At 47.0% G+C, this 24363-nt stretch overlaps 1 protein-coding gene across 2 annotated transcripts; it reads left to right on the top strand.

The window, feature by feature from the left end:
* The first annotated feature begins 913 nt into the window (after window positions 1–913).
* On the top strand, window positions 914–23962 carry POLD3 (DNA polymerase delta 3, accessory subunit). Of its 2 annotated transcripts, none has more exons than XM_066340744.1 (12): window positions 914–1008; window positions 1989–2044; window positions 2565–2667; window positions 5105–5144; window positions 6641–6773; window positions 9495–9735; window positions 10959–11031; window positions 12835–12997; window positions 14258–14370; window positions 18555–18649; window positions 18723–18804; window positions 22341–23962. In XM_066340744.1, exons 1-12 carry the CDS (start codon window positions 949–951, stop codon window positions 22544–22546), a joined length of 1365 nt encoding a protein of 454 aa, XP_066196841.1. In that variant the 5' UTR covers window positions 914–948; the 3' UTR covers window positions 22547–23962. The 2 variants fall into 2 exon arrangements, with proteins under 2 accessions (XP_066196841.1, XP_066196840.1); XM_066340743.1 differs by having other exon boundaries at window positions 18552–18649.
* The last annotated feature ends 401 nt before the right edge of the window (window positions 23963–24363 follow it).

Below are 24363 nucleotides of genomic sequence, written 5' to 3'. Positions count from 1 at the left end.
GGGCTTTCCCACCCATTATTCTGAGATTCCTCTCTCCACTCCACCGACACTTTTGGGTGGCACAAGCCCGGGGGGTGTCACGCAGCCGTGTCCCTGTCCTGCTGCGGGCAGCAGGAGCCCTGGGGCCGTGCCGCGCACAAGGCGAGCGGTGACAGAGGTGACAGAGCTCCCTGGCCATTCCAGCGCCGGCCGGGCAAGCGTGGTGTCCAGCTGGCACCTGCTGACTCGGACAGGGAACTGCACGAGGAGGGACGATTCCTTCGGGAAGGCGCTGCCCATGCCGGACCGAGGCCGGCGCATTTGCAGACACTCGAGCTGCTGCTGCCGCCGGCCGCTCCCGAGCTCTGAGGGGGCCGCTGACCCCTCTCATGACTGCAGCAGGGCTGATCTGGAATTGCTGCTTCTGGCTGTTACAGGTTGGTTTTCCCCAAATCTACTACGAAGTTATTTCATTTCATTTCAATCGGGTCTGCCTGGTGATGGAAGGAAGGGTGGAGAGGTGGCAGATAAGGATCAGGGGAAGGCCGACAGGGCAGGTATCCAGGTGGGAGCCAGGTACACTCCATCCGCCAGGACTGCGAGGGAGATGAGAAGGCCCAAGGCCAGCCCTGGTTCCCGTGAGGGCTTTAACACACCAGACCTGTGCCGGGGATACACTCCGGCGGGGAGCAGCGACTCTGGGAGGTCCCTGGAGCGTGCAGGAGAGACGTTCCTGACAGCGGCACGGAATTGATCAGGCTGGGAAAGCGCTCCGAGGCCATCGAGTCCCGCCCGTGGCCGATGCCCGCGCTCACCCCGCCCGGAGCGCTGGGTTCCGGGCCGCCCGTTCGCCGTTCGCGCGCCGCCCCGTGTCCCAGCGCGGCCGCCGTCGGCGGCGGGGCCGTTGCCATGGCGGCGGCGCGCGCGCGCGGCACTGGGGCGCGCGGGAAGCGCGGGCCCGGCGCGGCCATGGCGGACGAGCTGTACCTGGAGAACATCGACGAGTTCGTCACCGACCAGAACCGCGTCGTGAGTCCCGCGCTGCCCGGAGGGGGCTCCTCCGTTCTCCGGCCTCTTCCTTCTCTCCCACTTCCTTCTCCTCCGTCTTCTCCCCTCTTCCTCCTCCTTCCACCCCTTCCTCCTTTCCCACCCTCTGTCTTCCACTTCCCTTTCCTCCACTTTCCTTCTCTTTCCTTCCCCTTTCCTTCTCCCCCTCCCTTTCCTTCCTCCTCCTTCCTCCTTCAGTTCCCCTTTCCTTCTCCTTTCCCCATCTTTTTCCCTTTCCCTTCCTTCTTCCTCTTCCTTCCCACTTCCTTCTTCCTTCTCTCCCTCTGTTCTTTCTCCTCTCTTCCCCCTTTCCCTAACTATTTTGAAGGCAGTTCAGAAAGCTGATGATTTTCTGCGTGGGTCTGTTCCTTTCCAATTTTATTTCAAAGTTTTATTTGGAAAGAAATAAAATAAAACAAAACAAAATAAGATGGGTTTTGCCTAGAAAATGGTGCAGCAAAGTTGGTGCAACTTGTCTGACAATGTGAACAAGAGCAGCCTGTGGCTTTGTAGCTTATTCCAAGAAAAATCTAAACAAACAATTTAATTGTTGTGTTTTCTGCCCTGAGCCTGGGGCTTGGTTAAAAGAGCAGAGCAGGAAGAGGAACAGGTGTCAAAGATGTACCTGGTCAAAATGGCACAGCAAGGCACGGCAGGGCTGGGATTCCAGCCCTGAGATCCTAATATTTGGCCCACTGGTGCAGCTGGAGATCCCCGTGTCCCCAGCACAGGAGAGTGGCAGAAATTCCCCCCACACGCCCTTTGGTACAGGACTCAGGAATTCAGTGTACTCATTGAAGCACAGGTGCCCTAGTGCTCTCACTTTTGTTGTGAGTTTCTTGGAAGGGAGGGGGCTGTTTAAAGAATTTGACTGACCAACAAGCCAGAGATGGGGGTTTATGGAATTGGGAGGTGAAGGTTTTCTTATTAAAGTCTTTCGTTGTTTTTTTCCCCTTTTCCAGGTGACGTACAAATGGCTGAGCTACACCCTGGGTGTCCACGTCAACCAGGCTAAACAGTAGGTGTCACTGCACCCCCACAGCCTGGGTAGTTCCTCTTAATTCCATGTTAATTCCTGGTTCCATCATTGTCCTGAGCACATTAAAATGATTCCTCTGGAAATATTTAAAAACCCTGCCTGTCTTCTCAGGCACTGCCAGTTGTGTTACTCCATGTGCCTGACTGTCTTCTGGGCTTGCTGGGCAATGAGGCACCAAAAAGTCTCCAGTTCCTCTCTCAGGGGTTTCACAAATGCTTTTCTGGAGGAGGCACTTTGGAACAAGCTGCCCAGGGGCTGTGAGACCCACTATTAAATGTATTTACCCTTTGGTTTCTGTAGCTGTTGGACTGTGATTCTCCGCAGTGGCAGAGGAGAAGGGTCTCAGGAGGATTAAATTAATCCTGGGGAAAATAACTGTGCTTGTGTGACAGGTGTCTCTGTCAGGCTGGCTTTCCTTGTTGTTTGCAGCGTGGGCTCCATGGGAGGGTGGCTGCAGGCTCTTTCCTTTCTAGTGGCTAACGCTGGTTTCTTTGGGCAGGATGCTCTATGACTATGTGGAGAGGAAACGGAAGGAGAACTCAGGAGCTCAGCTTCATGTCACCTACCTGGTAGCAGGGAACCTCCTCCAGAATGGATATGTTGTGAGTGTTTCACTTTTCACAGGGGTCTGTGAGCCCTTTGCCGTCTCTTCTGCCTTGTTGTGTGATCTTGGGGTCAAAAGCTGGACTGGCTCTTTTTGCAGCAGGAGCTGCAGTGTGCCAGGGCTTCTGGACAGGGACAAAAAGAATTCTCAGTGTCTGTCCCAGTGTGCAGACAACAGGCAGGAAAGATCACTTGGTCATGGTTGGGGAGCACAGTGCTGAATAACACACCAGGGTTCTTAACTAATTACCTCATCCTGATGTCACTCATCTCAATCCTCTCACTGTTGTGGGGCAGCAAAGATTACAGAACCTTGTGGAGGGGCCTTTCTGAGATCAACTTACCCACGTCCCAGGATCTGCTGTGGTGTGGAAGTGTCTGAGTGGGGTTTGGAGAGAGCCTGGAACTTGTGTAGCTTGGAGTAATAACAAATGGAACAGCACATGCACTGTTGAAGTTGTCTTGTTAATTAAACCAGCTTCCTAATCCTGGTAAACAAAAGAAACATGAATTTATTAACAGTATTTAAAGTGCTTCAGCTTATTGAGCAAAGGAATTGCTGCTTAATGCATGGAACTTGTCAGATTTTCAGGAATGTCATCTCCAACTTCAGGCAGATACCCCAGAGGTTTTTAAAGGAAGATGAGAAAATTCAGTGTCTGCTCCCCTTTGCCCACAAATTGAAGACCCAAACACTAAATGTCAAAGACATCCCACTAAGTGTTTTTAAATACACAAATATCTATTAGAATATGATCCAGTCTTCTTTTAGGAATAGTAAATCTCAGGGTGTGCTGGCTTTTATTTATAGATTGAATGAAAACCCAATGAGCTTTTTTTTTGTTCTCCTAAAGAATAAGCTGGTTCACATGTATGAAATACTCTTTCAGTCTCCAAATCTGCCTGAGTTGGAAGGTTATTGTTTCCAAGGTTATATCTTCCACTAGATCTCCCAAGGGAAGCTGTATGAAGGTGACCTTTGTTCCCCATTAGTTTTAAATCTCTTCTTTTGGAATGCTGCAGTGTGGATGGCTGCTCAGGCAGGATGGCTGTGGCTGCAGGGCCCTGGGCTGGGAGAGCTCCAGGCCAGCCCTGGCGTGCCGGAGCCCTGCACTGCTGCCTGCTGGCAGTAGGTGTAGCCGGAAAGCCGCGGATCCAGCTGCCGCACTCCTGAAGGGAGAGGGATGGAAATCCCTCTGCACTAGTCCTCCTTAACACTGCATGATCTTTCCTTGCTGCTTGCTGCACTGGAGGGCAAGGACTGCCCATCTTTATTTGTCTTCTGACCTGCATATATTTTCTTGCCACTTTCTCTTTTGCTGCCTAATTAAAGCAACTTTTTAATCCTGGTAAACAAAAGAAATGTACCAATTAATTTACAGTATTTTATATTTAAAGTGCTTCAGCTTATTGAGCAAAGGAATTGCTGCTTAATTCCTTTCTTTTTCTTCACTGCTGCTTGTCAGATTTTCAGGAATGTCATCTCCTACTTCAGGCAGATACCCTGGAGGTTTTTAAGAGAAAATGGGAAAATTCAGTGTCTGTTCCCCTTTGCCCACAGACAAGTTTAAGACCCAAACACTAAATGCCTTTGACATCTCACCAAGTGTTTTCAAATACACAAGTACCTATTACAATATGATCCACTCTTCTTTTAGGAATAGTAAATCTCAGGGTGTCTTGGCTTTCATTTGTAGATTGTAAAAAAGCACCAACAATTTGTTCTCCTAAATAATAAACTGGTTCACATGCATGGAATATTGTCTTTTAATAATCAGATCTGCCTGAAATGGAAGGTAATTATTTATTGCATTAGTTCTGTATAGTGGGATGTATTTAATTAAAGCTGCACAGGCAGTGTCGCGTTTATAGCCTGAATTTAAGAGAATTTTCCCTGATTTCAGACAGATCCATGGTATTTGTTTAACCCAGAATTAGTGGCGAGGTTTTCAGTCTGTCTCTCTGGATCCTCCCAATATTAACCACAGGCTGGTAAATGTCCTGGAGCAGGTCTAGACCTCGAAGACTGGCCAGAGAGCGCATTTCCAGAAACACTCGCTTTTAAATTAATGCTTCATTTTGGTGGTGTTTTGCTTCCCTGGTGCCGTGTCTGGGCTCCAAGTTGGAGTGCCCGGGCAGTGCAGGGTGCTGTGTGCTCCTGGCTGCCCACTGGCTTTGCTTCTGCTGCACACCTCTGCAGGCTCTGCTTCATCTGTGTCTCATCTCCCAGACCCAGGAGTGCAGGACAGAGGCTTTCTTCAGGGATATCTGTGCAGCTGGAAAGTGGGATGACAGAGCTTTAAAAACTGATGAGCGTTTAAAGGTGTTGGCAGTGTTCTGTGCCTCAACAATCATTAGACTTTCTTATTTAATAACTGAAAATAGCAGTCTTGCATATACAACCTCAGATTTTAAGACTGTATTTCTTTTTTCCAGTGCCACAAGGTTGCAGTAGTGAGGGAGGATAAACTCGAAGGTAAGCAGACTGGGGAAGTTGTGTGGCTTTAACTTTTTTCTTTGAAAGAACAGCTAAATGAGCAAAGCTCAGAACTTGCCATCTGCACGTAAATGCTCAGCCAGGCTCTTGGGGTCAGGTGTGTACTTCTTGTACCAGCTGTTTCTCAGAATTTGGAGTATCTGAGCCAACAGCTGAATACCTTCAGGCTTGTGATTTGAGTCTGATTTTTTTCTTTTTTAATTCTGAATATTTTGTCAGTGATTCTTTTCTACCTCCCTGCCACTGACAGCAGGGAGACAACAATACACCAAGAGTGTCTCAGAACAATTGTGAGCTTTCAGACTGCCAAGAATGCTGAAACTGGTAATTCTGATTATTGGTTCAATGCAGTTGCAGTCTCTACTCCGAGTCCCGTCCAAGGGGATGTCCTGGATTCCAACACCGTGGGTGTTAAAATGTTCTCATGGGACATTTACCTCACTTTTGTGAGTGAAAGGTGAAAAAACCCCATTGCAACACTGCTCTGTGCACTGTCCATTGTCTCACCACCTTCCCAGCTCTGGTCCTGCTGATGAAATCTTACCCACAGAACTGAAACACAACTTCAGGCTCTTCATCACTTTCAAATAACGTCTTTGGCACTTGAGAACACACTGTGGTATTTGTGACCTTAAGGATCTGTGCTAATGACCTCACTTTGTTTGAAAGGCTTGCGTTGTTGGAAATCTGAAGAGGATTTCTAGCTCAGGCTGTTTTCCTCGGGGTAGGAGATTGTCAGGCAGTGCAACTACTCTCTGTCATGTTTGTTGAGTTATGTGTGCTGCGTAACGCTCTTGTTTTGCTGTGGAGGAAAGGGTTGCTCATGGTTTTTGTATTGGAAGGCAGGCCAAAGGTATGACTTATATTTGGAAGAGGCTGAGATTTTTGATGGGAGTAGGGCTGCATAGTCTAGGACTGGCCCCAAGAAATGATTACTGTGTGTATTTTTACAGTGCCTAGAAGCTCAGCCTCAGACCAGGACTCTGTGGAAAGAACAATATAAGCAATGAACAAAGAATTCCTAAAAACCAGCCCTTTACTCCAGGGGATTGCAGTCTAAGTAGCATAAAAGAGATGAAGTTTTGATTCCAGCAGACTGATGGGGGTGACACTGTGGTGCTGGACTCAGCCCCAGTGGCAGAGGGCAGTTCCAGCAGGGCAGAGCAATGACCAGCTACCTTCTGCCTTAGCTTTAGGTACTCACCCAGATATCCCGAATCCCATACACTGGATGTTTTGAAGGTACACACGGAGATATCACTCGTAAATCAGTTGTGCAAGAGCCAAGAGTGTGTAGTGGAAAACATGACAGGCTTGTGGAGGTTGTTACCTTCAATTCTTCATTAGTGAGCTTTGGGAGAAGATGTGGTTGGACCTTTTTATATTCTAGTTTTGCTGTCAAGTAGTCTGTCAGTCTTTCTGCATCCTAAAGGGTGTGCTAACAGAGGGCTTTCTTTTTTCCTCTTTTTCCTCAGCAATGAAGTCTAAGCTGTCCACACTTGCCAGTGTGCACGTGTACAGCATTCAGAAGGCTCTGCTCAAGGACAGCTCCCCCCTCTACAGCACCGACTATGACATCGTCAAATCAAACCTGCAGCACTGCAGCAAGTGAGTCCTGGCTCCCTCTTCCTTCTGAAGCATTTCCAGACTGCTGTTGCACTTCAGTGCTTACTAGATAGGCCTGGATTTTTAGAAAGCTAGGAAAAGATATCCTCAAAGTCCTGCCTGACCAGTGCCCAAAGAGCACGTCGTGTGATTGTTTTGTAAACTGAGCTCACAGTAGGTTCACTTGGTCCTTACTCCAACAGGGAGACTGTTCCAGTACCTTGTTTGTCTGATGGCTGGAAACATTTTTCTCTTTTCCAGGCCACTCTTAATCATGACCATTTTAATCTCAGCCACACAGGAAGAGAAAATCGAAACAGGCTGATAAAACCATGAATGATGTGCTTAGCAAAGCATTTACAAGGGTTTGCTTTCTGTTCTGTGAAACTGTGTTTTCATCTTCTGGACTCATCCACCTTTCTGAAGATGTCTCACAGGAACTCCTTCTCCAGGAGTTGGGCTTTGATCTGTGTGGGTTTGTTCCAGCTCAGAGTAGGCTGTGATCTCTGAGACGTAGGAGAAGCACACAAAACAGTCCAGGTAGCACTTGGAAGTGTCCTTCATGGTGGAAGTGGAGCAGAACTGGGAGGGACTGCAGTCTCCAGGAGTCACTGTCTGCCTCCTGAGCAGCGCCTGGCCAGCTGCATCTTTTCATTTGTGTGTGTTCCCACCACGACAGCTTCAGCTTGAAGTCATGGGGATGCACAGTGCCATGACCAATCTGGTTTAAAGGAGGATGCCTGAAGGGTGTGTCATAGGAAGAGTATAGAATTTGAAAGGGGAAAAGTGTTTGTATCCAAAGTGTTGACAAGAGAGCGGCAGAGAAATTAGAAATTGTGTGTTTGGGGCATGAGTGTGGATGCCCTGGAAGCTGCTGGATAACCCCACCTCACTGGAGTGATGCCCTGGGTGTGGCTGCAGTTGCCTTGCTCCGCTCTGTTTACTCTTAGGAACCCCAGTGTGGTGATTCTTGTGCCTTGTGGATACTTGTATCCTTTGGGATTTAGACATCCAGAAGGTTTAGATAATCCTGGTTCTGAACAAGCTCTCTGAAGCCTGTGTGTAAATCTAGCTTTGAAGCAGATTTTCCCAAGCAAACTAAGAAAAATTGCACCTCCTTAATTTGTGACCCAGCTGAAGTAAATACAAACTGAACCACATTCCCTCTCTCTTGCCAGTTGCATGGATTGTCTTTGACACTTGGGAAAGATTCCTGCAGAACCTGCAGAGGTTTAATTATGGGAGGTTTGTAGCAAACAGAACCTCCCTGTCTGTCCAGATATTTCACAGCTCTGTGACAAGGATCTTTGTTCTCTTCTGTGTTCCTACGGGACCTGCTTTGCTGTGAAGACAGTGGAGGTGGTTAGATGTACTAACTAATGCCAATATCTGGGTTTAATGCCTGTTGCCATTGACAGCTTTCCAAACAGAAGCAGCTCCTTGTTTGCAGAGCATAGTCTAAGTATTGCCTATTTTCTCAGTGATCATTTAGTGAATTTTGGGTCAAGCCCATAAAGGTATGGTCACACAGTGGCATCAAGGCAAGCTGACTTGGAATGTGGGAAGTTTAGCTGAGCTCTGCTGCACAGTCAACATAACTATTGACAATATAATTTGTGACAGTGTTGTATATTGGAGGGTTGGTGGTGTGCAGAGAAGGAGCTCAAGCTGCACTGGACTGTATTAACCATGTTAAAAACAGATTGAAAGTATAAAGGAGAGGAGGATTCTTTTTCTTCAATGTCTGTTTTCCTTCCTTTAAAGGTTTGAATGTCAAGAGGTTGCTGCTGCAGCCTCGGAATGCTGTGGAGATGGTGTTGTTTTGTTAATACAGGTCCTGATGGGAGTAGAAGTGGACTGTGCACGTGAGCAGCTAGTGCTGAGGCACAGAAATGAACTGCCAGAAGGCTGCTTTATTTCTTAGGCAAATAGAAATATGCTGTGTAATTCGGTGGGCTGGGAGGCGTGAGTCTGGGCTCTTTTGTGGCATTTCTGTGGGAAATCTGGAAAGCGTCGCCTGTGATTTGCACAGTGGGGAGCAGAGTTCAGCTATTTTTGGGAACTGCTATTCCTGACTGTCAGTGAGTTGTGCTGTAACAGCGAGCACGTCATTTAGTTCTTGTATCTCCATATCCCCAAACAATCAACTTTCAGACCATTATAAGCCAAGTTGCTTCTCAGTCTCAGGGATTACATGGAAACTACTTTGTATAGTTAAATTGGAATGTCACGGATATCTTCTGAGCCTTTTCAATTGTTCAGTTTCAGCTGGGATTTGCTTACCTGGCCGAGTGTGGCTGCTTGTTGCAGCAGCTGTGGGCTTTGTCAGAGCATCAGAAAGTTGTAGAGGTTTTAGATCCTCACACAGCCATACAACTTCTGCCAGAGGCTTTAGAGAGTGTAACCCATTTAGGAATAAAATGCAGCCTGCTCCCTGTCCAGCCTGGGTGTGGAGAAGGTCCTTTTCCCCCCCAGGAAAGCTGCACAGCTTGTTTAACATGCGAATGCTGTGGCTCTTGCTGACAGGTTCAGCTGATCTTTTCATCAGAGGTCTCTTGCTCTGTGCCAGCCTTTCTTTCTTGTCCCACGCACAGATTAAATTGCTCCTTTTTCCATAACAGGAGAACCAGGCCCAGAGGAGCCGTGGCGCTGCAGGAGGGGGGAAGGCGAGGTGAACGCTGCAGAGCTGGGAAGGCTAATGGGATTTTTCACTCCATCACACAGGTTCAGCGCCATCCACTGCGCTGCCGCCGTGCCCAGGACGCCGCCTGACGCTCCCCGAGCGCCGGCGCAGAGCCAGAGGGGCCCCGACGCTGCCAGCGTGGTCAATGGCCACGGGCCCCCGGCTGCCAGACCCCCCCCGCAGCAGCAGAGAGGGATCATGGGGATGTTTGCGGCCAAAGCAGCGGCCAAACCCCAGGACACACCTAAGGAGACCAAAGCAGAGGCCAAGGAGGCCCCGGGTGTAAGTTGCCTCAGACCCCCCCGGGTTCATGGCTTTAATGATCTGCTCGCACGCCACCTCAGTGACCTCAGCCGCGCCTGCACTGCTCCTGGTGCTGAGCCCATGGCTCACTGGGAGTGCTCAGTGACCCTTTGTAAGTGTTTAACTGTGTTCAGTCACCTGGGGCAAAAACGCCTCGTGCCACACTCTTGATCTCTCCACAAGAGCGTATTTGCCATAACCTTGGCATCCCCCGAGGAGCCGGATCTCCGGCAAGTGTAAACCAGCATAGCTGCCTTGTGGAGACAATTGTTCCGTTGTCTCCGGCTAGCCCAATATACACACCAGCTGAGGGCCTTGCTCTCTCCATTGTGCTTAAAAGGATTTGTTTTGAGCAATAAGTGAAACGTGAGAAGCCCAGGTCTTAAAAGTATCAAGGTGTTTAAAATTGGTCGGTGAGGGAAGTTTCAGAGCTTGACCTGTGTGAGACTAAATTGTTTATCTTCTGGACTGCCGTTTTTCAGGACAGGATTATGTTTTCATTTTAATTAGTATAAGTGTTTTTAAAGCAATGTGGCCAGAAAAATGGGTGTCAAAATGGTAGCACTCTCTGTGGATGGGTTGGCTTTTTTATAACAGCTGAGTACGTTTTGGTTCCTTTTTCTGATTTTTGCAGGGAGTTTAGAACTGGTGAAGCCTGCGTGTTTTGGGAACTTTAGTCTGTGGTTGCTTCTTATTTGCATGAAAATAACTTGGATTAGGAGGCTGCACTTTATTTGGTGGGGGGGGTGTGTGATTTCTCACTTTGGTGGCTGCATTGGTGCAACAGAGCAGTGATACTTCCTTGCAAACAGCTTATGTGCCACATAAAGCCTTCCTGGTTTGGCCAATCCCTGTTCTTTCCTCTGTCAGCTGCTGTGAATTGAGGCACTGATGGTTTGCAAAAAGAACAGTTCTTTCCTGGGAACCCTAGTTGCAAGCACTTATTTCAGTAACACTGTCAGCCATCAGATGGGAATGTGGCCTGATCCAGATCTCTGGCCTGGCTAAGGAGTCCTTAGTAACTTACTCTGGCCCCTTTGATGCATGTAGTGAGTATCTTCAAATTCTCCAAAATAGAGAATTTGCTAAAATCTAAGGCAGTGTGAACAAATCCCATCTATTATTTTGCTTGTCCAGGAGCAGTGCTATGCTCCTTGAGGGCTGGGAGCAATTCCTCTGTTTATTTGTCTCTCTGCTTCCAGGTGTCTGCAACAAGCAGCAAACCATCAATAAAGAACAGCATCATGAACAACTTCTTTGGAAAAGCTGCTATGAGTAAGTGCTTTTCTGTTTTCAGAGGCCATCACGGTCAGGGAGCAGCCTGTTGTAGCTAAAAAAACCCCAAACATACAAATGAAAAAAACCCCCAAACCTGAGGATTATTTGATGTATTTTTTTAAATTGTATTTTATTTAAGCTGGATAGAAATTAAAAAATACTCAGTAGAATGAAGTGTTTCGTACTAGAGCTGTGATGGGAGGCACACAGAAAGGAGCAGAACTCTCCCTCCCTATCCCCACTCTACCAAACTCATTGGATTTTCTTTCTATCCCCTCTTTCCTAATAGTTTTCCATACTTTCTTCTGCTCTTTTGCACTCAAAGGGGTTAATGTTTTTGCACACAGCTTTTAAAGCAAAAAATTAAGAGTTTTCAGTGGAATTTTTCAGACAAAAAGTTTGCTGGAGGGAGATCAATTAAAATGACATATTTGAGCAGACTAACCCAGGAAGGATTTTTAGTGCAGAAGAAATCTGATTTAAAGTGAGTTCTCCTGGCTGGAAGATCAGCTATTGGTGAGATGTTTGCCAAATCCTGTGTTGCATGGCATATTAATGGTGCTTGCTTTTCATCACACAGCACTGAGGAGCCCATTGTTAGTTTTAGGGTTAATTTCTTTCCTAATTTTTTTCCTAATTTTTAGGGTTAATTTCTTTCCTAATTGTAGGGTTAATTTCTTTCCTTCCTAAAAACTGAAGGACTGATAAATAGAGAATAAAAGTAAGGGCTGGCCTTTCTCTTTGAGCAGAGGTTTGGACTAGGTGGCCTCTGCAGTCCCTTCTGAATTACCCGAGTCTAAAGAAACTATGCTGAAGCTTTAAAATATTGGCATATTGGAAAAAGGACTGTGGGACCTCCTTCAAAGATTCCCTTATAACAGTGAGTGCAAGAGGCTTCAAAGGGGAATTTTGGGAGAGAGTAAACAGCAAAGTTCACTTTCTGACAGACATCTGTCAGAGTTTGCTGAGGACAGTTCCAGCACTGAGCAGACAAAGCTCAGCCCTGCTTGGACAGTTGCTACAATTAACTGGAATAAAGTCTGAGGAGAGATCTAGACCAAAGCTCATGTGCTGAAAACCCAGAGTGGCATGGTCAAGGTGACCCAGTGGTGATGGGGAAGGATTTGTGGATGCGTTTCCATCTTTTCCAAAGGGGTTACCTTCTCTGCTGCGTGCTGTCGGGGAGCACATCAAGAAAACTTGTGAGGTGGCTGCAGAGAAGGAGCAAACAGAGCAGAACTGGAAATGATTATGTGTGTGCAAGAGAGGGTGGGATTCCAGGAGTAAGATTTATTCCCTATGTACATGTCTCTCCTGGCTTCAAAGGTTCCACCATTGCCAGAAACTCCCGAGATAACAACAGTGGGGTCCTTGGGCTTTCTGCTGTTGTTCATAAATAAGAGAGCTGTCGTTCCAGTGCTGTTTGCCCTTGCACAGGGAAGCAGCCAGCCTGTTTTCCCAGCACTCCTACCCTTGGCACGATGTTGTGGCCCTCCCAGCAGCCTCTGACCCCACTGGTGATCTCCTGCCACTGCCTCCCAGTCCTCTTCCACAGTTTTAACTGCTACAGCACACATGGCTTGACATCAGGAACAGCAGAACCAGGGAAAATCGTCTAGAAATTTAAGCATGCCCTTGTTTTTCCTATGGCTGGTACAGCTTGGTCGACCTAGGTCCCTAAATACATGATAGGTAGTGTTGTGTGTATTCTTGGTGCACAGAGCTAGCTAGGTGCTTTGTAAAAGTTGTCATTTGATCTGAATGCCCAGCGTTTGTTCTTTTTGAATTGTTTATTCACAGATAAACTCAAAGCCAACTCTGTGCCTGAGCAGCTGAAGGAGGAGAAAGAAGTAGCGAAGCCTTCAGTTGCTGTGGCAGAACCAGAGTCATCTCCTAATTCTGTAGCAGAGAAACCTGGGAAGAAAGCAGAGTCTGCTAGAATTCAGCAAAAGGACAAGAGAAGGTGGGTCATGCCTTTCAGGGTCCCTGTGAACCTGCTTGGGGACAGCCTGCATGGAGCTGGCTGGTCATACAATGCTGGCTCACCTCCTGTTTCCATCTACTAAATTGTGTTAAAATTATCTCTCAGGATTTTTTCCTGGTGTGTCTTTTCCATTTGCTGCTGTAGGTGCCTCAGGGCTGTTGGTGCCATTGCATATGGCAAGGGACAGGGCCCAGGTTGTCCTCAGTGGGAGGGGATGGCTTTCCATGAGACAACCTCCCACTGTGAGCAGCCGTGGGAGAGACCCTGCAGGCAGCGTGGGGAGGCCTGGCAGGAGCACCTGTCCTGCAGGGAAGGTGGGATATTCCCAAGCTTGTATGTACACAGCTTGCAGCACAAAGTTGTGCTTGTTGATGTCCATAGCTCATGTACGGCTGCTTTCAATGCCACTGGTTTACTTTGGGCTGAGGCTCCAAGTTAATTTTAAGTTCAGCCCTTTGTGTTTAATCCAACCCAAACTGACAGAGACAAGGAATCACTACAGTCTGATGGCTCTCTGGTGGCCTATGAGTAATTAATTGGTGGTCTCAATCCATTTTTAAATAAATAGGTAAGCACACCACCCAGCCCACCATCGCAGTTAGCACTAACTGCTTGTCTTATTGATAGTCTTGTCCAGGAAGCCAAGGGCCCAGAGGTGTTGGCAGCATGGAGCAGGGAAGGCCACTCGGGCTGTCCCAGCTCTTTGAGGATATGTGGGCCTTTAGCCTCCAGGCTTGTTCGTCTGACACGTCTCGCCAACATTAAAAAGAAAGAAGCTATTTTATTTTTCCAGTAGTCTTTAAAAATGGCTCCAGGATTCTGAGACACTACCTCATAGTCAGTCAGTGGCAAGCAGTCTGTCAAAAGAGCTTCTGAGTGATGCTTTTGGGGACATTGGGAGCCTGAGCTAAAGAGACAAGATCAGAAATACACTCTTGCCAGGCTGCTGTGGCCAAGCGAGGTGAGGTACTGGGCTGAACTGCAGAGGGGCTGAAGAAATCCTCCTTGTTTTGGAGAGCTGGATCTGGGGGAGGATGAGAGGTCTGGAAATGCCCGTGCACCTATGCCTGGTTGTGCAGTGGGTGTACAGTTCTGAGTATGAGATGCTCGTGTTTTTAAGAGGTGTTTGATTTCCTTCCATGAGGAATGTGCTTGTCCAAATGCACGTGATGCTTTCATGCACAGATGAGAGATAATGGGTGTTCATTCCCCTTTCTTCCCCTCTATTTTCCATGGCAGTAAAACGAAGAGAACGGATAGGTCAGATGACGAGGAAGAAAGAGATCCCGAAAATGTCAAGAAAAAGAGGAAGCGAATCAAACAACTTCAGTCTGACAGCAGTGATGAGGAAGGTAAAAAGATCTGTAAACAATCATGCATGTAGGTCTGATTTCCAAAACATTACTCTCCAAATCTGTTGGTCAGCGATTGAGGGAATAGTTTAAAGAACTAAAGACCATGGAAATGGCTGTAGCCTGAGCTTTCTGTTTATCTTTGTGCTGCAGGCACTTGGGCATAGAGTTGAGATGTCACAAAAAAATATTCAGTCTTTGTTTTAGCTTACCTCAGACCTGGCTATCTCCTCACCAAGTGTGCTGCCAGTGCCACTGATGTGTGGCAGGAGGTTCCCAAATCTCTTGTGAGAGATAGTGCGCCTTCCGGAGCCGTAGGGCTGGCCAGGACCAGTTCATGTGGGGAGGAAACACTCACAGATGGCCTCTTTCTCCTCACAGGGTCATTTTTAGTATCTTTGTTCTGTCTGTTCATAGAAAGGGTTTGGAAGACAGTGTTAGAAGCAAGACATCCAAAAAGAAAAGAAATAATGGGGAAGCTGGAGGCAAAGCAGTTGAGCCATATCCGATGCGACTCTACGTCTCCTCGGTGGCTGTGACAGGAGTGGGGTGCCCAGAACATTGCAAGATTTGGGCTTATAATGAGGAACAGCAGGGCTGGATCCCAAAGAATTTGGATAATTGAGGTGACAAATGCCGTTTAATATAGATAACTGGAAAATAAATTGGAATTGAGCTTGAGATCATGTGCTAAGTGGAACAGTCATCCAGCAAACTGCTGTGGAAAAGAACTTGGGGATCATTATGGACGAGTAATTGAAACCACCAGTTTGGGATAGAGCTTCAGTAAAAGAAGGTGAAACAGCAAATGGGGTGTGTTGGTGAGGAGGTGGAGTCCCTCAGGACATCCTGAGCTGATTCCTCATTTAGTATGGCTGGCACATGGGAAGCAACCAGGACCTCAGGAAAATCGGCAGTGCCAGGGAGAGGTGGCTGCTGTTGGTATCTCTTTTCATTGTTTCCCTGCTGCCCACATTGTTTCAAATTATCTTTGTCATGAGGTATAGATCACTTCTGAGACTATTCCACAGGATGGTAAATCTCTCAGGAAGCTGTTATTCATGATCAGCCTTAATTCCATTACATTCCAGTGTGAAACTCCTTGTTTGGCTATAAAATATATATACACATATATGCCCACACTCTTTGGTGTTTATTTCTTTAAATGTTTGTCTTTCCATTTTCTCATCACTCCCCTACTGACAAGCTGAGTTGTTTAGCTCTGAGGAGGGAATTTTGAAATCATCCCATCCTTGCTTGGCTGGAATCTCTCAGCTTCTTCCCATCCTGTGAGTGAGATCAGGCAGGAGTTTGGAATGTTAGAACGCTCTGGTCTCCTGTGAGATACCTGCATGACCTCAGCATGTGTTTAACAGTTAATGCTTTTGAATGGGATACCTCCTTGTTTCATTTATTCCAAGGTTTTTATTCTCTTTAGTGACCAGGGATAGAACCTGAGGGAATGGCTGGAGCTGTGTCAGGGAAAGTTTAGGTTGGATATTAAGGAAAAGTTCTTCCCTTAGAGGGTGGTCAGGCACTGGGGAGGTTTTTTGTCACTGCTGTTGCTGCTCCTGCATCAGAACCCTCTTTGTTCTTCAGTTCTTTGTGTCATGAATTAGACTTGTAAATTTATGCAAATGACAGCACATGTATACAAATTTGGATATCACTCAGTTTACCCTTTCAAAAGAAGTAATGAGAATTGAGAGAACTCAAGCCTTTGGTCCTGCTGCTTGCCCTTCTGAATCCAACCAGATGAAAGAAGATAGATTTGAATTGTTTGGAATATTTCTAATGAATCCAAACCAGTAATATTATATTCCGTATTGAAGTAGAAGACTGAGTTGGATAAAAAGAAAAATTTTATATATATATGTACATATATACAGGAGCTGGACTTCAAGGGCTTTTGTCCTTGGGGAGGTTGGAAACAGGTTTCTCCAGAGAGCAGGGGCAACGTGAATCAACAGCATCAGAGAGCAAAATGGGATCTGGAGTGATAGATATACTCAGCAAGGTTTTGTGGGTGTGAAAATCAGCCTGCATGGCTGATGTGAAAGCTTATGGGCAATTCCATGTCAGGCCAGGCCTTCTGCCTTGTTCTATATTAGTCTGCTCTTGAGGTACTAAAAGTAGCCCTAAATAAGCTCTCCTTACACCAGCTTCAGCACATTGTACCACGCTGGAAATGCAAAGAGGGCATAAGGCACAATCCTCTCCATTTAAATGATTTTTCATTAAAAAGTTATATTGGTATGAGGGTTCCTTAGTCACTGCAGGTTGTTTTGCTTCCAGTGCCAGGATAAACTCCACAAATGTGCCCACAGAGGACAGGAGGTTTGGCAGCCTCAGCTGTACCAACATAGGCAGCGTTTCACAGTGTTGACAAGTGTTTTACAGCCACTTTGGAGGGTGATTGCAGTGGCACTGTGACCTACAAACTCCATGGGTTTTGGAGAGCCACAGTAGAAGCACTAAAGCTTCTCACAGTTTTTCCAGGCAGGGTCAGAGCAAACTGAACAAAGCCAGGATTTACATCTTTGGTCCATCCAGTTGCCCAGCTTGTATCCATTTCATGCAGCTGTTGCTGTTGAGCAAACTGTGGGCAGCAGCTAGTGGTTGACTCAGGAGTTATCACATGTCAGAGGGCTGTGTTGGCTAGAAGAGGATAATAAAGTAATAAAAGAGCTTGATAGTAGTCCTAAACACTCTGACGTGGGGAGAAGGTGCCTTCTGCCTGCCAAAAGCTGGGGAAATTGTTTGAAGGAAGCTGAAAAAAGCCCAAATTCCCCCCAAGGAATCTAGTGGAGCTGGCACACCTTCAGCAGCCTCTGCTTGAGCACCGTAGAAGCTTTTCACCAGGCTGGTTTTCAACCCTCTTAGCTTATCCTCTCCTGAAGATAATTTCCAAAGGCTGAGGCCAGCCTGGGTAGTGCAGGTTTGGTGCTGGGCAGTCTGTAGAGGCCTTAGCCCATGGTGCTGTGAGGCTGGGATAAACTCTGAGAGTAGTGAGCTCCCCGCAGCCCCTCGGCCACCCCAGCACTTCCACCTGGGAGCAGAGCCGTTGTTTGGCTCTGTCCTCACAGCGCTCGGAGCAAGGTGAAGCCCCAGGCACGTTATCCCACTGTGTTTGCATTCCTCTGCCTCCTTACTGCAGTAGTTGGGAGGCCGAGTGCGTGTTTGAGGAGTGTAATTTATGACTGGGCCTTGGCAGCCCAGCAGCTCCACTGGAGCCCTGGGTAACCTCGGAGGTCAGCTGGCCGTGTGCCTGGCAGCGCCGGAGCTCCTCACACCGCCCTCATCCCTCGGGACGGCTCCAGAGCCCGGCTCCGTGTTGGGATGAGGGCGGTGCTGCAGCCAGCAGGGCTGAGAGCAGGAGCCAGGCAGGCACTGTCTGCTCCAGTCACATCCATGCCGTGCTGAAGCAATAGGTCACAGGAGCAGTTTGTTCCCCCACGTTCCCAGCTCTCCCCCACATCCAAGGGATTGCATGGCAGCGTTCCTCACTTGGATCTCCTGGAGCTCTGTCCCCCTGCCAGCCCCACGGGAGGGTGACCCTGCCTTACTCGTTGGTCTAAAGCCCTGCTTGTCTCACTTTGATGTTGCTGGTAGAGGCTCCAGAGGTCACTTTGCTCCGTACAAATGCGTGAAGGTGTCCTGGACTGGTTTGATCAGTCTTGGCATTGATGGGAGTCCACTGAACCCAGAGGAGAGAAAGGAGATGAAACAATGAGAGAACCAGCTTTGTTTTTTTGGTGGTTTGGAGTTTTGTGGGCTTTTTTGGGTTTGGGTGGTTTTTTTCAAATTAATGTGTGAGATGTCCCTTAATGATCTTTTAAGATGTGTGATAATGTACTGCACTTCAATCTTGGCTTAAGCCAATAGCATGGATTGTTAGGAATGTGTAGCACCACCAGTGAAGCAACAACTGTTTTACCACACCCCACCTCTTTTAATTTCTAAACAAATTACAGTCAGTCTTTTTAACAAGTAAGTGAAATGTATAGCTAAAACCTGCCAGTTCCTGTGCCTGGTTTTAAAGTTTCCCTTGGTGGAACCAATTTTTTTAGCTTACCAAAAATTCCCAGCACACTTCTCCCATCCTATCCCACTCTCCTTCCTTTGGGAAGCGCAGTGTGTAGCATTAGACCCGTGTGCCATCAAGGTGTTCTTCTTCTTAGCAGATATCCCACCGTCCCCCACACGTGAGGAAGAGAGAGCTCCATCTCCACCACTTGTCCCTGCTCTGAAGACTGAACTGGAGCCTGCATCCACAGAGGTGAGAGCAGATTAGAGTGATTGACTGCCAGAAACGAGCTCCTGGTTTCTCACAATGCTGCAATGTCCTCCAGGGGTCAGCTGCAGGGAGGAAGAGGAAGCGGAAGCGTGTGCTGAAATCCAAGATGTTTATTGATGAAGAGGAAGGCTGCATGGGTAAGACTGGATGTGCCCTACACTCACTTTATTGGCTATTTTAACAGGCCAGCCTCTCCCAGACTTAGAAAGAGGTTCACAAAATCACTTAGTTATCCTACTTGGAGCTCCTGCTCCCAGACTGAGGTGTCTGTGCCTCTGGTGAAGGCCTGGGTACGGGATCAGAGCTGTAGCTAAATCCTTACCCTTTTTTGATTATTCACAGATTTTTCCTTCAGTTTTTTTCACTTTCTTCCTGCCATCATGATTGCCACCTTCATTTTCCTCTCCTCTCCAAAGCTGCAAGCTTTTAAAGATGGTACAGAAAGAGGTTTAGGGTTTGGGATAAATTCTGGCTGAGATAACTCTGTTGTTTTTCTTTCTTTCCTTTGAGGATAAATCCAGAACCATGCAGAACTAAAGAAATTTACAGTATCTCAGATAAACAGGGAATAAGTTGGGGCTTAAATACTTTATAGGGTTTCTGTTTCTGATAAGGGTGGCTCTGCTTTCAGAAGGGAAAAGAGTCCCTGCAGAAGTCCTGAGAGCCAGAGGCTTTGAATTCCAGTCTGAGTGGACTCTGCTTCCTCCTGTGACCTGGAGAAAGCTGTAACACCACTGTAACACCACTGTAATAATTTCCTCCATGTTTCCTTTGTTTGCTCCATTTCCTTCATGACATTGAAGTAGAGATGCATACCTTCAGAATATGTTGGTTTGGGTTTTGTTGTGTTTTGGGGTCTTTTTTTGGAGGCTTTAAACACTTAAGAGCATGGAATGTGTTTTTTGTAATGCTGTTGTCAGCCTGATTGTATGAGGTGCTTTCATTCTCAGCCTGGCTGGGCCGAGGGGATGCCAGAGGAGCTCAGCCAGTGCTGGGGAAGATGTGGTGCTGTTGTACAGGTCTGTGGTGTTGCTGGGCATGGAGGGACCTGGGCATTCCTGGGCCCAGCTCTGGAGCTGCCCGGCCCAGACTCAGCCTGTGTTTGCACCTGTCTGCAGAGCTGCATCTTCTGCTTCCCATTAACTTGCTGTGTCTCCTTTAAAGAAACAAAGCTGTAGCTCTCAGCAGCTGGCTGCACTGGGACTGAAATGCCAAGTACTGCATTCTTGTCCAAAAATTGGACTTGCACAGAGTTATCGACAGCTTTGGCTGATTACCTTTTGGGGTGTTTTGCTCTCCCATCCCAGATAGAGCCATTAAAACACTTGGAAGGAAAATGGAACAAAATAGCATTAGATGGAGAGTTGATTTGTACAAACTCTGTATCTAGAGCACAGAAATGTCTTCCAGGTTCAGCTGGGAATATTGCCTTTCTTTCTCTGCTCTTCACCCCATCAGGGTTTCATAGTCCCTTGGAAAATCCAGACTCCTGGTTTTACAGTTGAAATCCATTTTATAAAAAGGGAATGCAAGGCCCTGTTGTGCTCTTGGGAGACAGATCCTGTGGGATGGAGAGAGGGATGGAGCTGGGATGCTGAGGAACTGGGTAGGGAGGAGATACTGCTTTCTCTACTGCAAATCCTCCAGCCTGTTGTGCAGGACTTGCTGTCTGGTTATTGTCCAGTTTCTCTCCTCCCTTCCATTGCCTACCCTTTCCATGCACAGTCCTAATAATTCAAAGGCTAAATAACTTGCAGATCTCCCAGGCTAGTGTCAATTTTAGTTATTCTTTGAAATACAGGGTTTTTTTCCCTCTCCCTGCTGTCCTTTTATTTTTAAACTAACACTAGGTTTTAAGAGATGTTAAACCCTAACATTACAATGAGGCTGTACTTTATATTTCTCCACAATTTTAAGTGATGGTTTTCACAATAGCTGCAATAGCAAGGAATTGGTGTCAAAAAGCAAAAGTAATTTAGGGATTAGCCCTGAGGGAAATTGAGCAATTAAAGTCTGTGTGGAGTTAAGCACAAGACACATTCCTAGGCATCAACAGAAATCCATGAATTGAGGGCCTGCTCTTAGTCTCTAGTAAAGGGGAATTGTTGAGGTTTAAGCTTGTGTGTTTCTACCTTGCACTTTCTAAAGCTTCAAAGGGCACACATGGTCTTAGAGATTGGAATAGCCACACGTGTATTGGAGGGAATTTCATGTTACAGCATTTTAGAGCTCCCATCATTTGAGCCACTCTGATTTAGATAGTGGCTGTGAATGCAGCATCAGTAACTGTATCTGTGTACCATAGGTGCTGCAAATACAGACTTCTGAAGTTCAGCTGAGATTGCAGCCAAAGAAAGTTGATCTAAGCTGTGTTACTGCAACTGGAGGGGGTTAACTGCATGCTTCAGGAGTTACCACTGGTTCCTGACAGGGCTCCTGACAACAGGATAAGGTTTTTAAGTTCACCCAGTAGTATGTGGAAGCTGCTCCCTGGAAAGCCTGTTGCCTCTGAAGGGAGATTGCTTGGTTTGCAGTCTCTGTTTGAGGTTCAGCTAGTGCTGCCCAGGAGGATTTCATAGCATTCCTCTTCCCAGTCTCTGGTGACGTAGGAAATATTATTTAATTTGATGCATTAATACAAGTGAAAGCCAGTTTCCCAGAAGAAGGGAAGTTAAGACATCTGTTTAAAAGAATACAGTTGCTAAAGAAAAATGGCTTACTAGAAGAATCCCAGAGCACTGCTGGGAAAGCTGATATAACAACATTTACTGGGATTTGACAGTGGCTTTCATCAGTGGAGCTGACTCCAGTTTAATTTCCATGAGCGTTGTTTTATATCCCTGGGCTTTCCATCACTGGACACTGACAGCAGTGAGCTGGCAGTCCCCTTCAAGGCAGAGTCCCTGATTGCAGACACGCCTTTGGGTTGATTTTTTACAAAGGATTGCTTTGTATTTGCCCTGTTTGGCCACCTCTATGGAAAGAAGCTGCCCCAAAGGGTTTATGCCTCTTGAGATGGGGGACATCTGCTTTGCTCTTCCCTAACTGTACAATGTGTTGTTGAGAGCAGCTTGGGGATGTCTCTAGGTTGTCTTGCCTGGATTTTTGGGCAGTCTGATTGCTTTGGCCCCTGTGGAAATCAGACCAAGTCAGAATGGTGGGGTTTAGCCATAAAGTAGGTGTTCCATTGTCTAATGCTAAGCTACTGATTCTGATCTCCTTCAGATTCATCACTTTCTGATGGCTGCTTGTCAGCCTTTGCCATAGGAATTAGAATCTCAGGATCACTGCAGTTGGAAATGCCCTCTAAGGTCATTGACTCCATCTGGTTCCCCAGCACTGCCAAAGCAATACTGGCCCATGTCCCCAAGTGCCACATCCACGTGGCTTTTAAATCCCTGCAGGGACGAGGATTCCCTGGGCAGCTGTGCCAGGGCTGGACAGCCCTTTTATGGAAGGAATTTTCCCTAATACCCAACACCTTGGCACAACTTGAGGCCATTTCCTGCTGTTTAACCTTGAGCAATGGACTTCCTGTGTCTGACATGAGCTCCTTGAACCCAAAACATCCCTTTCGAGGAGTGCAATGGGAAGGCTGAGATGAGGAGGTCTTTAATATAGAGATGGCTTAACCATCATCATCCTCTCCTCACTTCCCTCTTCTTTCCACCAGTGACTGAGAAGGTTTACGAGAGTGAATCCTGCACGGACAGTGAGGATGAATTCCCCAAGCCCAAGGCACCAGCTCCAAACAAGCAACCTGTGCTGCCCGCTAAAAGAGAACCAAAGGAAGAAAGGAAGAACCTGAAGAAAGGGGCAGCTCCTGTCAACAGAGCCAACAAACAGGCATCCATCATGGGCTTTTTCCAGAAGAAATGAACTGGGTCTATCTCCCAGTCCTCTTGGCAGCTCGGGAGTGTTTCTCCCTTTTCTCGTGTGGCTCTCTGCAAGCTGCTGCTCCTTGTAGGGGCCAACATGCAACCCCTGGTTACGCAAGGTGTCCTGCTTACTGTGTAAGGAAGCCCTCTGGACTAGATTTTGTATCAGAGAAAAGTTCTTATTTGTTACTGCAATAATTTCAGTCATCCTCACTAAGCAGTGTGAGAACTGCCAGCTAGAAGCAACATCTTGAAAGGCTGTTAAATCTGTTCACGTGAAATTGTATTTTCTGTAATCACCCCTTTGGTGCTAAGTTAGGAGAGGAGTTGTGGTGTCTTCCTCCCCTCTTTGTATACCCTCAGCTCTTCAGATTGATCCAGATGTTCACATGGGGTAGAAGCCGTAATGTAGTAGATCTTCAGGCACAGACACCAATATTGAACATCTGCTTCAGCTTTAACTGAATGAAACGTACTTCATTTTCCCCCTAAGACTGGTAAATAGTTTTTGCTCTGCCTTTCATAATTTTTTTTTGGACAAAGCAGTGCATATAAAATTCTCTTACTCTTTTCTTCCTTGAGCATATCCTCAGTAACTTGCTCAGATGCCTAATTATAGACTGGGACACTGTTGGTGTTCTGTCTTTACAAAAACATCCTTGAGGCTTCCCACCCAATTGGCTCCAGAGTACTTGGGGGAAGGCTTTACTGTTATTGGGAAAGAATGGGATCTTTAGCCTTGGAGGCCAGTGAGTCAGAGGGAAGGGTGATTAGAGGGCACTGCTGATAACACCAGGCAGGTACAGGGGAACAGTGCAGCTGCATTGCGGCGTGGGTAGGTGTTGGGTTATCTGAAGGCTTTTTTTACAGCCATAAACCAGACAAGAGAAGAGTTTTTCCTTGGACGTATCATCTGCCCGCTGAAGGAAGCGTGTCACAGCACATGGTTCTGAGGAACCTGTTATGGGAGAAAAATAAGGCACAGCAATCCTGTTAACCAGGAAGGTGCTCTTGGTCTGGACCTTCTGCGTGGCTGGTGCTAAGGCTGATAGATGGAAAAGATTTCCCAGAGGGGGTGATGCTGAGGACTCCTGAAGCTGGGACTGGTGTCAGACAGGGGCTGGTGTCGTCAGTGGTTGGTTGAGAGGAGCTTCTGCACCCCAGCAGCATTGCTGGGTTTGTGTCTGTGCTGTGGCCTGGGAAGAGAATCAACAACCTTATTCTGGTTTAATGACGGAAGTTTTAACTGTAGAGAGAAAAACCCACCCTGCTGTAGTGGTTATGTTGTTCTTGGTAGAGTTGAGGGGGTGTTTATAAAGGTAACAATAAGTAACAAATTCCATTTAAACACAGATTTGTTTGTTTGTTTGTTTGTTTTCATTTGTCCTTATTAATTAAATAATATGTCAAATCCTGATTTCCAAGGGTTGTGATATTTGACTGCATGGAAGTCAAAGACATTTCCCTGGTGGAGTGGGTGAAGATTTCTTCCATCAAAACCAGGGCTGGAAGCTTTCAACGGAGTGTTTTTGGGCATCTGAAACCTTGAAATACCAGGATTTATATTGAATTTGGACCCCTGGAGTGTCACTGCTGTGGCAGAGGGACAGGTCGGGGTGTCCTGGTGCTCCTGCTCCTCACCTCTGCTGTGGTCCTGCTGGAGCTCCTGCTGGAGCTCCCGACTCCTGTAACCAGATCGACGTCATACGGCACTTCCTCAGGAAAATGACTTAATGTCTGCAGGAGCAGGACCCGGGAGAACTTCACACTTCCAAAACTCATGATCTCATACTCCCCACTCCCGCGCTCCATGGGCTG

The sequence above is a fragment of the Sylvia atricapilla genome, chromosome 2 (genome assembly GCF_009819655.1).
Source record: "Sylvia atricapilla isolate bSylAtr1 chromosome 2, bSylAtr1.pri, whole genome shotgun sequence".
Classification (NCBI taxonomy): domain Eukaryota; kingdom Metazoa; phylum Chordata; class Aves; order Passeriformes; family Sylviidae; genus Sylvia; species Sylvia atricapilla.
This window is presented reverse-complemented; position numbering and strand designations above follow the sequence as displayed.